At 40.7% G+C, this 13,041-nt stretch overlaps 1 protein-coding gene across 1 annotated transcript; it reads left to right on the forward strand.

Moving 5' to 3' along the window:
- Nucleotides 1-297: 297 nt before the first annotated feature.
- entpd6 (ectonucleoside triphosphate diphosphohydrolase 6) lies at nucleotides 298-12,762 on the forward strand. The gene is made up of 14 exons (XM_083695495.1): nucleotides 298-420; nucleotides 897-1,239; nucleotides 2,363-2,439; nucleotides 2,641-2,784; nucleotides 3,525-3,600; nucleotides 8,439-8,474; nucleotides 9,025-9,113; nucleotides 9,679-9,758; nucleotides 10,213-10,277; nucleotides 11,277-11,378; nucleotides 11,571-11,711; nucleotides 11,892-11,948; nucleotides 12,122-12,234; nucleotides 12,367-12,762. The coding sequence occupies exons 2-14, from the start codon at nucleotides 972-974 to the stop codon at nucleotides 12,448-12,450; spliced, it is 1,332 nt and encodes a 443-aa protein (XP_083551621.1). The 5' UTR covers nucleotides 298-420; nucleotides 897-971; the 3' UTR covers nucleotides 12,451-12,762.
- Nucleotides 12,763-13,041: the final 279 nt, after the last annotated feature.

Here is a 13,041-nt window from a genome sequence, read left to right on the forward strand (position 1 = left end):
CACTATTTTGTACAGTTTCTCAAATGTTTGAAACGGTTTTTTTTTTTGGTTTTTTTTTAAACATTGTGTCGTGGGTAAAAGCCATAGTCATGTGTATTATGTGTTTATACATCATTGGTAAAAGCTTGCCTTATAGGTATATACACATACAAACTGTAATTTACTCATTGGATGTGAATCAAGCTGCTTCAGTCAAAAGAGGTATTTTATTGTTTGCCTAAAAAGGCTCAGAGAATTTCCCTCCACGTCATCACACCCAAACTACCCACGCAAGCACGCACTGACGTAATCAAACAGAGACTGGTTAGCACAGGTCGGACCAGATCTATAGCTAGCTAATTACTTGACATGAGTCAAATCTAGGCGAATCGAAAATGCGGTTGGAGTCGAAATAAGTGGCTATTCATCATCCACGCATAGGTATGTACAAAAAAGGTGCTCTTGGTTGTTGCTATCATGTTGTCTTTCAACAATGTTCAAGCCAGGGACAAGGACCAGGCATAATGCTAGGTTGATAAATGACTACCTAGTTAGACTAAACAGTAGCCTGTAAATGTTTGCTATACCGAAGCTCTGGCTATACAGCAGGAACATAAGTACTGGCTAGCTTGCTAGTTGCTGTACTTTACAAGATGTGATGTTCCTCGTAGCTAGCTATTAGTCTGGTACTATCTTAAATCTTTCAAGTCATCTAGATGTTGGTCTGCTAACAATAACAATGGAAAAGAGAAATGCAGAGTAAGCCATTCCATTGACCATTATCATATAGCTAGGCAGCCAGCTGTGTTGTGTGCTATTTTCTCCTTGGCATGTTCAGGCCTATGTCTCTGTGCGATAAAGCATAGGTTATAGCTGTACTAGCTAACAGTGATGTCTGATGTGTTTTTCTTTTGCAGGAAGAACAGTGGCTTTCAGAACTTGCTGCCTATAGTCCTGTATATGCAGAATGTGCCTATCTCACACCAGTCACCATGCGGATACCAAAGTTGGCCAGTGTTTTTGTCTTTCTGGGCTGCCTGGGGGCCTACCTGATGTTTGTTAAGCGGCACTATGATGGTGTAAGGCCAGCAATCTCCAAACTACCACCTCACTACCAACCCAGAACTGACTTGTTTGGTAGTCCAAACAGACCAACCTCAGCAGAGGTGGTCAGTGGACATTTCCAGTATGGAGTGATGTTTGATGCTGGAAGTACAGGGACAAGGATCCACGTCTTCAAGTTTCAACTTGAGGACAATGGTATAGTTCATTTTTGCAACACTGACACCACATGTAAGGCAGCCTGAACTTTTACATTTTATAGTTAGAGTTAGGGTTAGGGTTAGACATTATGAATATAGACATTTTAGCCTCAGATGTTCTTGAAGAATATAACTTAGAAATGCCTCATGAGCTTAGTTGAACTGTCTTACCCCATCAGAACCCAAAATATACTTGTTGTCCTCAATGTAATTGTCAACAATTGTCAACAAGACTGTGTAGCTTCAAAACATGGTTAAAACTATCATTTTGATCTCATGGATGGTCAGTCCTTGCATCCATGGCTCCGTCTATGAATTTGAGAGTGGTTACATTTACCCAGACCCATCCCTGAGTTCTTACCAAAAAAGTGTCGGGTAGACCGCTTTGTTGTTGTTTGAATCCCAGATTTACCCTTGAAGCATGCGTAAACTAAAGCCATGTGAGGCAGCACAAAGTATTAATTAGGCTACCAGATTTGAATCCATGCTTTTAAAATTCAGGCTTAATTCATATGGTACGCTTTTATGTTGTGAGTGAAATTCACACACATTTATAGTGCCATTTTAGGACCTCTTATTAGGCTTACACTGCCCATATCAGGAAGGCTGAAAAAAATAAATTCTCTAAAGCTTCACCAAATGGCTTAGTTAGCGCATTTCAACATTAAGCTAAATCACTTAAGTGCTGTTTTGGCTTTATTGATAAACCTGTGATTGTTATATTCTAACAGCTACCAAACACCTGCTATTTATATTATGTTGGCTTAGTTAGTTGAAACTGATACGCCTCTCATGTAAGGAGAGGTCATGGAATACATTGATAAACTCATATAATAAGAGAATCAGATTAAGATTATTATACACTATTACTCAGTGTACCATATAGGCCAATATACAGTATTAGACTACCTGACTTAGTTTACGTGTATTCATGCCTTGATAGAGACTTGCATCAGTCAAAGCTACATTGCATCAGCACACACCAATTCTCTCACTTTCTATTCTGACATAGTCCTACAGTATGAGGAATATTGTAATAAGGGGAGAAGATAATAGTATTGTATATCATTGCAAAGGGCATTATCCAATCTCTGGTTTTGTCTTCTTTCTTTTGTTTACAGAGGCACCTAAGTTAGCACATGAAACATTCAAAGCAATTAAACCAGGTCTATCTTCATATGCTGATGATCCAGATAAGGTAAGTAATTCCATATAGTAACAATATATCTTAGTCCAATACAGAGTGTTAATATCCCTGCTGTTTCTGGTGGACTGCTTTGCTCAGAAGAGATCATCCCCCCTAAATATAGCCCATCTCTTAAATCTATTTCTATTGAACAACATCCTGTGTATATCTTTATCGTGTGTATATCTATACCCTGTCCTCTGTGGGTTTCAGTGCAAATTGGGGATCCAGGAGCTCCTGGAGGTGGCCAAGGGCAGCGTTCCTTTCTCCATGTGGAACAACACTCCTTTAGTCCTCAAAGCTACTGCAGGCCTCCGTCTCCTGCCTGGAGAGAAGGCCACCACCCTGCTGGACATGGTGAGAGTCCGCTGTGCACTCACTCCTCACAGATGACGAACGCTACAGTACTGTATATTCACTCACTCCTCACAGATGACGAACGCTACAGTACTGTATATGCACTCACTCCTCACAGATGACGAACGCTACAGTACTGTATATTCCCATTGCCTCACCCTGACAGCAGAATGACACTATTACTGGAGTTAGTATTCATGTGTAACGTCTAATTGTAGCCTGGTCACAGATCTTGTTTGTGGTTTTGCTAACTCCTTTGTCTTGTTAGTGAAATAAGAGGAGTGGGCTTAAGCAGTCATATTTTATCAGATTACTTAAAAAAAGCTGTAACAAACAAATTTGTTTTGTAAGCCATGAAATTACCTGATATAACATATACCAAATATAAAACATGAAGACAGTAATGCCATCACCTGAAAGCAGTTAATGTCATAAATTAATTACATAATGAACCCATTTCAAACTTGTTGTTTGATTACCGGTTATTCTGTTAGCTTTAGAGAGGGATGCTGTGAGCCACCTCCTCCACCCATTGTAACAATAATGGGAGGTGTGGCTCCCTTCATTCCATCTACAGTCTGTCATCCCTGTTGATGAGGTAACTAGATGATAGGGGTGGATGATGGTAATGCAACGTATGTTTAATGCTGATCATATTATAGAGATAAACATTTCATTTATGCTGTATAAAGCATAAGTGGAAAATGGCTATCAAACCTGACCTGACCCTTTCTGCCTAGGTGAGGGAGGTATTTGGGGAATCACCATTTCTGTCTAAAGGGGATAGTGTTTCCATAATGGACGGCACTGATGAAGGTATGTCTGCCCCACCCACACTAGATACATATTAAGATCCTGCACATTTCCACTGACTATGCTTCATGAGTGATGTTGAAATTGCACATAGAAGGCATGTATGTACAATACTGTCACTTAAGCAGATCTTTCATTAGAACACCCATTGGAAGAGTAGCTGTTGCTGATGCTACAGCTAATGGGGATCTGAATAAACAAATACATAGTTAACAAAGCTGTTCCATGCCCCTAGTCTGACCAGAGACACCTGTTTGTTTTCTTTTCAGCATTCAGTAACATGTGTCTTTTGTACTGTGAGTGGAAAACAAACAAGCAGGTTGAAATGAAAATGAGGGCTGGCAATTTTTCACATGTTTCACAACCTAGAAAAAGTAAACCTAGCTAGAATCTAGAAACCGGATGTTATTGGCAGATGGAAATTCATCATCACGAGGGATGTTGCCATTGCATTGCCCATCACTACCTGCTGCCCGCACTCAAAATTTGCTGGCTAGATGAATCTGCACTGGAGAGGTGTGTGGTTGGCTAATTTATTAAGCTAGCTAGCTATTACAATGTTCAATGGTGTTTTGTTTCTGCAAGACAAATTGTGTGTGGGTATGAGACTACAGAGAGTTGTTCATGAGAAGGTCTACAGAGTGTGTGTGTGTGTGTGTGTGTGTGTGTGTGTGTGTGTGTGTGTGTGTGTGTGTGAGTGAGCAGAGAGAGAGAGATGTGTGTGAGACATTGTTAGCCAAGTTTCAAATTTAGCTGCAGTACCACTATCGGAGATGTTGCTAGCTACTGTAGTTAGCTACTGTAGTTAGCTACAGCACTACTTTGTGGTATTTGGTGGCTCAGTTGGCGCTAACAACGCTTTGGGGTTTGATTCCTGCTGGGACCATATACAGTGGGGGAAATAATTATTTGATCCCCTGCTGATTTTGTTAGTTTGCCCGATTACAAAGAAATGAGCGGTCTATAATTTTTATGGTACTTTTATTTTAACAAATAGACACAGAATATCAACAAAAAAAGTCCAGAAAAACATATTATATAAAGTTATAAATTAATTTGCAATTGATCGAAGGAAATAAGTATTTGATCCCCAAGCAAAACATGACTTAGTACTTGGTGGAGAAACCCTTGTTGGCAAGCACAGAAGTCAGACGTTTCTTGTAGTTGGTCACCAGGTTTGCACACATCTCAGGAGGGATTTTGGTCCACTCCTCTTTACAGATCCTCTCCAAATCCTGAAGGTTTCAAGGCTTTTGCTTGGCAACTTGAAGCATCAGCTCCCTCCACAAATTTTCTATAGGATTAAGGTCTGGAGACTAGCTAGGCCACTCCATGACCTTAGTGTGCTTCTTCTTGAGCCACTCCTTTGTTGCCTTGGCCGTATGTTTTGGGTCATTGTCATGCTGGAAGACCCATCCACGACCCATCCTCAGTGCTCTGGCTGAGGGAAGGAGGTTCTCGTCCAAGATCTTACGGTACATGGCCCTGTCCATTGGCCCCTCAATGCAGTGAAGTCGTCCTGTACCCTTAGCAGAGAAACAACCCCAAAGCATAATGTTTCCACCTCCATGTTTGACAGTGGGGGTGGTGTTCTTGGGATTGTAGCATTCAGCATTTCTCTCCCTCCAAACACGAAGAGTCGAATTTATGCCAAAGAGTTCAATTTTGGTCTCATCTGACCACATCACCTTCTCCCAAGCCTTCTCTGAATCATTTAAGTGTTCATTGGCAAACTTCAGATGGGCCTGTACATGTGCCTTCTTGAGCAGGGGGACCTTGCGGGCACTGCAGGATTTCAATCCGTTATGGTGTAGTGTGTTACCAATGGTTTTCTTGGTGACTGTGGTCCCAGCTGCCTTGAGATCATTACCAAGCTCCTCCCGTGTAGTTCTGGGCTGATCCCTCACCCTTCTCATGATCATCCTTACCCCACGAGGCGAGATCTTGCATGGAGCTCCAGGCCGAGGGCGATTGATGGTTATTTTGTATTTCTTCCATTTTCTAATAATTGCACCAACAGTTGTCTCCTTCTCACCAAGCTTCTTGCTGATGGTCTTGTAGCCCATTCCAGCCTTGTGCAGGTCTACAACTCTTACCCTGATGTCCTTTGAATGTTCTTTGGTCTTGCCCATGGTGGTGGAGAGGTTGGAATGGAAGAGATTGATTCTATTGACGGGTGTCTTTTATACCCATAACAAGCAGAGATTAGGAGTATCATGGGCATATAACCGGTCTGTATGAGCCAGAATTCTTGCTGGTTTGTAGGGGATCAAATACTTATTTCCTTCAATCAAATGCAAATGAATTTATAACTTTATATAATGTGTTTTTTTCTGGACTTCTTTGTTGATATTCTGTCTCTATTTGTTAAAATAAAAGTACCATAAAAATTATAGACCGCTAATTTCTTTGTAATCGGGCAAACTAACAAAATCAGCAGGGGATCAAATAATTATTTCCCCCACTGTATACTGAAGATGTAATCTTACAATGTAAGTTGCTTTGGATAAAAGCGTCAGCTAAATGGCATATATTATTATATTATCTATCTATCTATCTATCTATATATAAAATATATTATTATATAATATTTAAGACTTTTTTTGTTATTAGGCAAGCTATGAGAAAGAATGTATGATGGCCAACAGTCACTGTCATTTTGCTTCCATTGGTAATAGCTATCTTAGTTAGTTGGCTACTTTTGTAACCGAGAGGTGCTGGAGAAGTCTCTCAGAGGGTACGGGGGAGTGAATGCCTGTGCAAACAGTAATGTAGCTACCAAAGGGAAACATTGTTTTGTTCTGGTTTGAAATTCTTCAACTCAGACAAACAAACAAACAATGTTTTATTAGCCATGCAATCCATTCAAATCAATTGTTTGAATGTAGTAATTTTGCACACACCCCGAGACAACACACACTGCTGGTCGGCCTCTCTGACCTCTAGGCTACCTGCCACCTCACACACCTTGCCCAAAAGGCCAGCCCTGATGGTTTCAAACCTGCTTGTTTCCCTCCCACAACATATAGCGGTGAGGCCTTTAATGTCCATGTTTACCTCAATCTCCAGGGCCCAGTATTTCAAAACTTTTAATCTGGATCAAATGTTTTGCTATCCAGGATCAGATCAAGCTGGCTGATTTCCCCTATACGACTAAACATTTGCTAGATAGATCTGATCCTGGTTAGAAAAAAATAGATTAAAAGTTTACAAAAATACAGGGCCCAGGCTACCTCTCGTGTGTTCGGAGAATGAGACTTGGCTGTGCTAGACTGCGTACTTTGACCCCTGTATGATTGTTTTTATGTTGAAATATTTGCCCCATGATAGTTTCTTTTATTCATTTGTTTTATGAGATGAGATGCCAATCCTTCATGTTTTTAGGGAGCAGCATATCTTGGAGAACAACAGTTATCACAGGAACACATCCTTGGGGAGCACTGAGGAGGATTTCTGTTCTAGTGTGTTCTATAGGGTCCCAAAGAGCTAGAGAGGTCACACAGTTTGACCAGATTTTGATTTCCCCAATGCACACAGCCAGATTTAGAGGATTACAGAAAAAAAAGTCAAACGTGTAAATCTAAGCTCCATCACTAATAACTGCATAACTTTGACCTGAGTGCTGAATTAGTACAATCATTAATAATGGAGTTTGTCTGGAGCCCTCTGTGGCCTATAGGAACCACACAGCTGCACTATGCCATCTTGGTCCAGTGGGGCCAGATGGTAGAAGCCATCTCTGGCCCATTACCAGGTTGTTTCACCAACATCCAGCTGTTGGGCACTAGGGCTTCTGGCCCAGCTCTGACCCTTCAGCTATCTGCCATTACAGTGGACGTTGATGCTTAAATATGATTGTTGGATAGAAATATAGACAAAATATATGCATTGGTACTTTATGTTTTAAAGGCATGTTTGATATAGGCAAAAAAAAACAATACATAAAAGATTTTGATCCAATCCTTTTAAAGTAGTTCATACAAGCAATTATGGGCATGTAGGATAATGTCCCATTTAATCTCTGGAAACAGATTATCTGCCATTCATTTCTGGGGCATAAAATGTTGTCTTCTTCCCCAAGTCTATCAGCTTGTTATGGTGGACTTGACCCTTGGAAAATTCCTTTTATGATTACTGAAAGAACTTTAAAGTTCATATCTTTGTGCTTAATGGAAAAATTCTTCTGGAATCATTGCTGAACTAATTGTGACCACCCACTTGATCCATAACTGGATTTCACTGTCTTATTATCGGTTCGATTTTTGCTGCTCTTTCCCCGGATGCTTATCCTAGCAGAGATTACTCTGGCTTCCCTGAATGAAACTGACTTATTGTTAATGCAAAAATCTAAGTGGTATTTGGGGAGAATTATTTTTTGAAAAAGTGTATTGTAGCTAAGTGACAGTGTTTGGTCATGACAGCTCTCTTTTCAAAGTTGTTTGTTTGTTTGTAAATGTCAATTGCTTCTTGGCATCCGACCATAAGAGTTTTATCCTAAAGCTCGTATGGTATAGTCCTGAGTCCATGGACCATCCCCTCCTACTTATATTGAAGGGTAATTTCTAATACAGTGCTATTAAAGCCACTAATGCATGCAATGGAGTCATACTCACAGAATGCACAACATTATGGCATGATAGATACAAATGTTTATATCATTTGACCTGACCTGAATACGTTGACCCTCTAATCCTTACAAGTGATGGATGATCCACGACAACTCTACTCTTTTACTACTTTAACTAGCCTACTTCAACAAACAGTTCTCAGGGATACAACTAGCGGGGGAGATTAAGAAGGATGCCGTATGCCTAAATCACCATCTTTTTCTCTTTACACAGGAATCTCTGCTTGGATCACTGTCAACATCCTCATAGGTGAGTTGCTTTCCAACTCGATTTCCTGCCACTTTCCTGCCACCTGTTACTAATGACATACAGTACAAAACATGGGTGGAGATTTCATACTGTAAGGAGTAAACGCTAGAGTAGTAGCAGTTCAAGAAATGCTCAGTAATTGCCAATCTTGATAGAAAGATTAAATTCTGATTCAATATCTGAGGCGGAGGTCAGCAGACCAGAAGGTGTGGTGTGGTGAGGCCCGGGAGATGGGTCAGTATTTGCCTGGTATGACTTTGAGTTGAACCAAAGGGCGAGGCATCCTGTATTTAACCCTACCACCCTCACCCAGGGGCCTGGCCCCAAGCTTAATGCTGCAAACAGGCTTAACAAACAGAACACCAACAAAATAGATTAATCTGTACAAGAAATTTTGATTACCTGTTATTGGATTAGCACCGCATCCTAGTTCCTCCTTGTTGACCACACTGCCCCCCCAATACATTTTGATTACCTGTTATTGGATTAGCGCTGCATTCTAGTTCCTCCTGGTTGACCACTACCCTTTCCCTTCTCTCTCTCTCGGCAGGGGGTCTCCATGGTTCTGAGATACCTACCGTGGGTATGCTGGATTTGGGAGGGGGGTCCACCCAGATCACCTTCTCCCCCCAGGATGAGGTAAGGCGGAGGCTCTGATGGATGGCTCACGCATGCCCACAGTCCCCCCTCCTCAACCCCCCCACACACATAATGAAGCCAGATCTCTTCCCCAAGGCAACACAAACTACCGGGATGGCCTCCCATCTTAGGGCTTAATCCGCAAATGCCACGCTAATCCGTAAGGGCTGGTAAATAAACGTTGTTGGACATTAGTTTGCAAGGGAGGGGAGGGGAGGTAGGAGTTTCTTGTTCGTTAACTAGGTCAGGCCTTGTACATGAGGGATTAAGGACCAATTTACCATGTCATTACACTGCTTTTCAAAGAGTTTAAACTCTCCTAGCAAGCCGTTGACGCCTTAGGGGTGAAATTGGTTTGCAGATTGCGGCGGGAACTTTTTGACAGCTTGATGTCAAACATCACAGTGGGATGGCATCTATTGCATAAGACCTAACTTGTCACCAAGGAATTGGAGTGATTAATGTCAAGGCTCTGACATTTGGTGTAAGACTGCTGTTTTGTTTCTATAATGTATAAAGCCAAACAATAATTTATGTTTTCTTTTCATTCTTTGTCTACCTTCAGAAAACTATCCAGACCTCACCAATTGACTACATTACATCATTTCAGATGTTCAAAAGTACCCACACACTCTACTCACACAGGTACAATGCACGTTGTGTACATACATGATGTAGTTGTGGGGGGCCAACCCCCTGGTCCATGATCTATCTTTTTCCATGGAGTTTTGAGATGAGGGATGGAGTATGTATTAAACCCTAACCCACATATGGCAGTATATGTGCAAGTACACACTTGCATATGTTGCACTAAAACAGCTTTGGAGACATTCAGTTTATCAGCAATCACTGTAGGGGGCCCAACCCACTTTCCTGAAATGCAGCACTTGCAACCCTTGTTCAGAAGGATGCAACAGAAGAGCAGCATTCTGCCCTGAGGTTAGGTTGTATGATCCTGCTAGGTTTGGTTGCATGTTGCACACACACAATCACTTATTCAGACTGTATCACCTTGTACGCTCAATGAATCCCACCCTCTTTTAATCTCCCTTATTTCCTTGTCTGTGTGTCACATACTGATTCTGTTTCTCTTGCACAGCTACCTTGGTCTAGGCTTGATGTCAGCAAGACTAGCAGTCTTGGGAGGCATCGAGGGACAGCCTTGTATGTGGTTTTTCAATTTGCTTTCATCTTTGCCTTTTAAAGACCCTCCCTGCCCTGATAAATAAGCCATTATCTAATCTTTTAATAACATGGGCCAAGATTAATTCCTTGCATGCCAGCTGTTGCTGTGATTTAGTTGATGCCTGGCTTTAAGAACTGCCATCAGTCCGTTGCCCCGGATGCAGTTCTCCACGGGGGATTTGCATTTTATACACTTCAATTCTAATCAGATTTCTTTGTTAATACATTCATTTGTTGTACGGTGTATTTATTCTAAATTTTCCAATAATATTCTCAACACATTTTGGCTTGCTTATTCTCAGGACTACTTCAGTTTGCCACCAGATGTCAGTCTTAAAGCCTAGAATGCAGCAGTAGAAGCTTTGCCATCTCATAGCAGGTTTCTGTTATTGCAGGTTGTTGACCATTGGGTAGCACTGTAGTACTGGCATCTTGTGTGTTTCTACAATGCTCCTATTTTTCCTTAACCCATATAAATCCAGAGAAGTACATTTGAATTGTTCTCTGTGCTAACGTATGTGGAAATCTGAAGACATTTTCCAGTTTAACCAAAGCACAGCTGCTTCCTTACTGAACTGTTTTTAGTCTTTTAAGGACCCGATGAGTTTTGACAATGCTTATTCTGATGGAGTATTGTAGACACCTGGACAAGCTGTATACCAAAAATTATCCAAATCTGATCTTTTGAATATGGACCAAAATGTATTTGAACTTGAACATTTCTAAACAAAGAAACTACTTGTGACCAGGGACTAAAAGTAGCACTGATTATTCTGACACAAACATTAACATCCATTCACACCAATCAGTAAAAAAATTGGTGTTCATTCATATTCTACTAAACATTGTCTCAGAACCTAAATATGTTAAAAAAAAAAACTACCTCAGCATTGTGAGTAATGGCTTTCATACACCCTGCCTTTGTACCGAAGCATAAGCTATGTGGTTAGGTCAAAATGAAACATTTCTGTTTAACAGTAGAGGGCACCACAGAGCTGATGAGCCCCTGCCTGGCCCCAGACTACAGTGGCTCATGGGAACATGCGGAAGTGCTGTACACTGTGAAAGGACAGAAGGCAGGTATGTAAAAAAAAAAAAAAAAAAAAAAAAACTTCTAGTAGTGTCTGAATATTTGTCTGCCCATTCCATGTAATGATCAGACACTACAGTGTATGGGAGATTCAGTACACAGTGTGGCATTGGTAATATCCATGTTATGCACCAACTCTGGTTGTACGTTTTGGAGACTTGGCTGCTTTGGTTCTGTTTTAGGAGAGCCTATATATGAGTCCTGCCTTAAGAAAGTGGAAAAGATCCTCTACAAGAAAGTGAAGAAAGCAGGGGAAGCCAAGGATATGGACTTCTATGCCTTCTCGTATTACTATGACAGAGCAGTGGATCTGGGTGCAATTGGTAGGAACCATACCTGTGAGATTATTGAGTAGTTTGATTGTATGTTCATGATGATTATTGTTGTTGTTGTTATTAGTAACTGTTCATGACAATGAACAGTTGGTGCAATACAGTTAAATATAATGACATCTTACTGGGGAGTTTAATTGTGTCATTTTTAATCTCCTCTCTCTCACTTAGATGAGAAAACAGGGGGATTGATAAAAGTCAGCGATTACATGGATGCTGCCAGGAGAGGTGAGACAGCGCCCTCATGCTGTGGATGTGTGTATGTGTTTCACTACTCACTCAAATTGAATTTATTTAGCAGCATTTGAGCCTAAATTAGTAACAAAAATTGCCTTATTACAGTCCAATCACACATACAAAAATGTAATGGATGGAATTCAGGAAGTCTTCCTCTCTCCTAGTGTGCAATGGGATGGCGGTTAGTCCATCAGAGAACCCTTTCCTTTGTCTGGATCTTACCTACATCTCTGTCTTGCTGCAGGAGCTTGGCTTTCCCAAAGATAAAGTATTTAAGGTGAGAGCAAAATGGGAACAAATGTTCGTCTCTGTTAATCTACTGTGAGTGATGTAGGCATGTGATGCACTGAGGTTGTGTGTTTTATTTCGGTCCTGCCAAATGTGACAAATGATGTGTGTCTGCTTGCAGCTTGCAAGGACGATTAACGAAGTGGAGACTAGCTGGGCTCTTGGTGCCACGTTACACTACATCGAGTCCCTCCACCGTCAGTGAGCTGCCAACCTCACAAGCGAAGTCTTTCCTCTCAACACTACCATGATGTGCCATGAATGAATCTGTACTGCAAAGTATGCTCTGGGAAAATGTCCTCAGTGATTGTACTTATTGAATGCAAAGTTTAGCAGAATGTGAGTTTTTATTGACCAGTCACCTTGGGTGTCTGACTTTTATCATTTACATAGATTGTTTTTGTACTTTTGAAGGAAAGTTGTATGTATTAACTAATCAAGCACAAGGTACTGATGTAGTTCAATGGAGCATGACCAATTACATATTTGGTATTTTTGAATATAAAATTGAGCTTAAAAGATTGATTGGCTGTCAGTTTACATTTTTATTATTATTTATTTGTTTTAAAGACTTATTTAGGGTTTTAAAGACTATATAGTGTATTCAGGATGTTAATAGCTTTTAAGTGGAGTTACTTAAAAATAATTATTGGCAGGAGCAAAGTAAATTAAAAGTTTATACTTATTCAACACCTATTAACATTATTAGCATTATTAGCATTTGTTGTTCTCATATGGCCATACATGGATAAGCAAGCCACAGAAGATGTACTGAAGTGTTTTTACATGACACTTA

This window comes from Argentina silus (assembly GCF_951799395.1).
Source record: "Argentina silus genome assembly, chromosome: X".
NCBI lineage: Eukaryota > Metazoa > Chordata > Actinopteri > Argentiniformes > Argentinidae > Argentina > Argentina silus.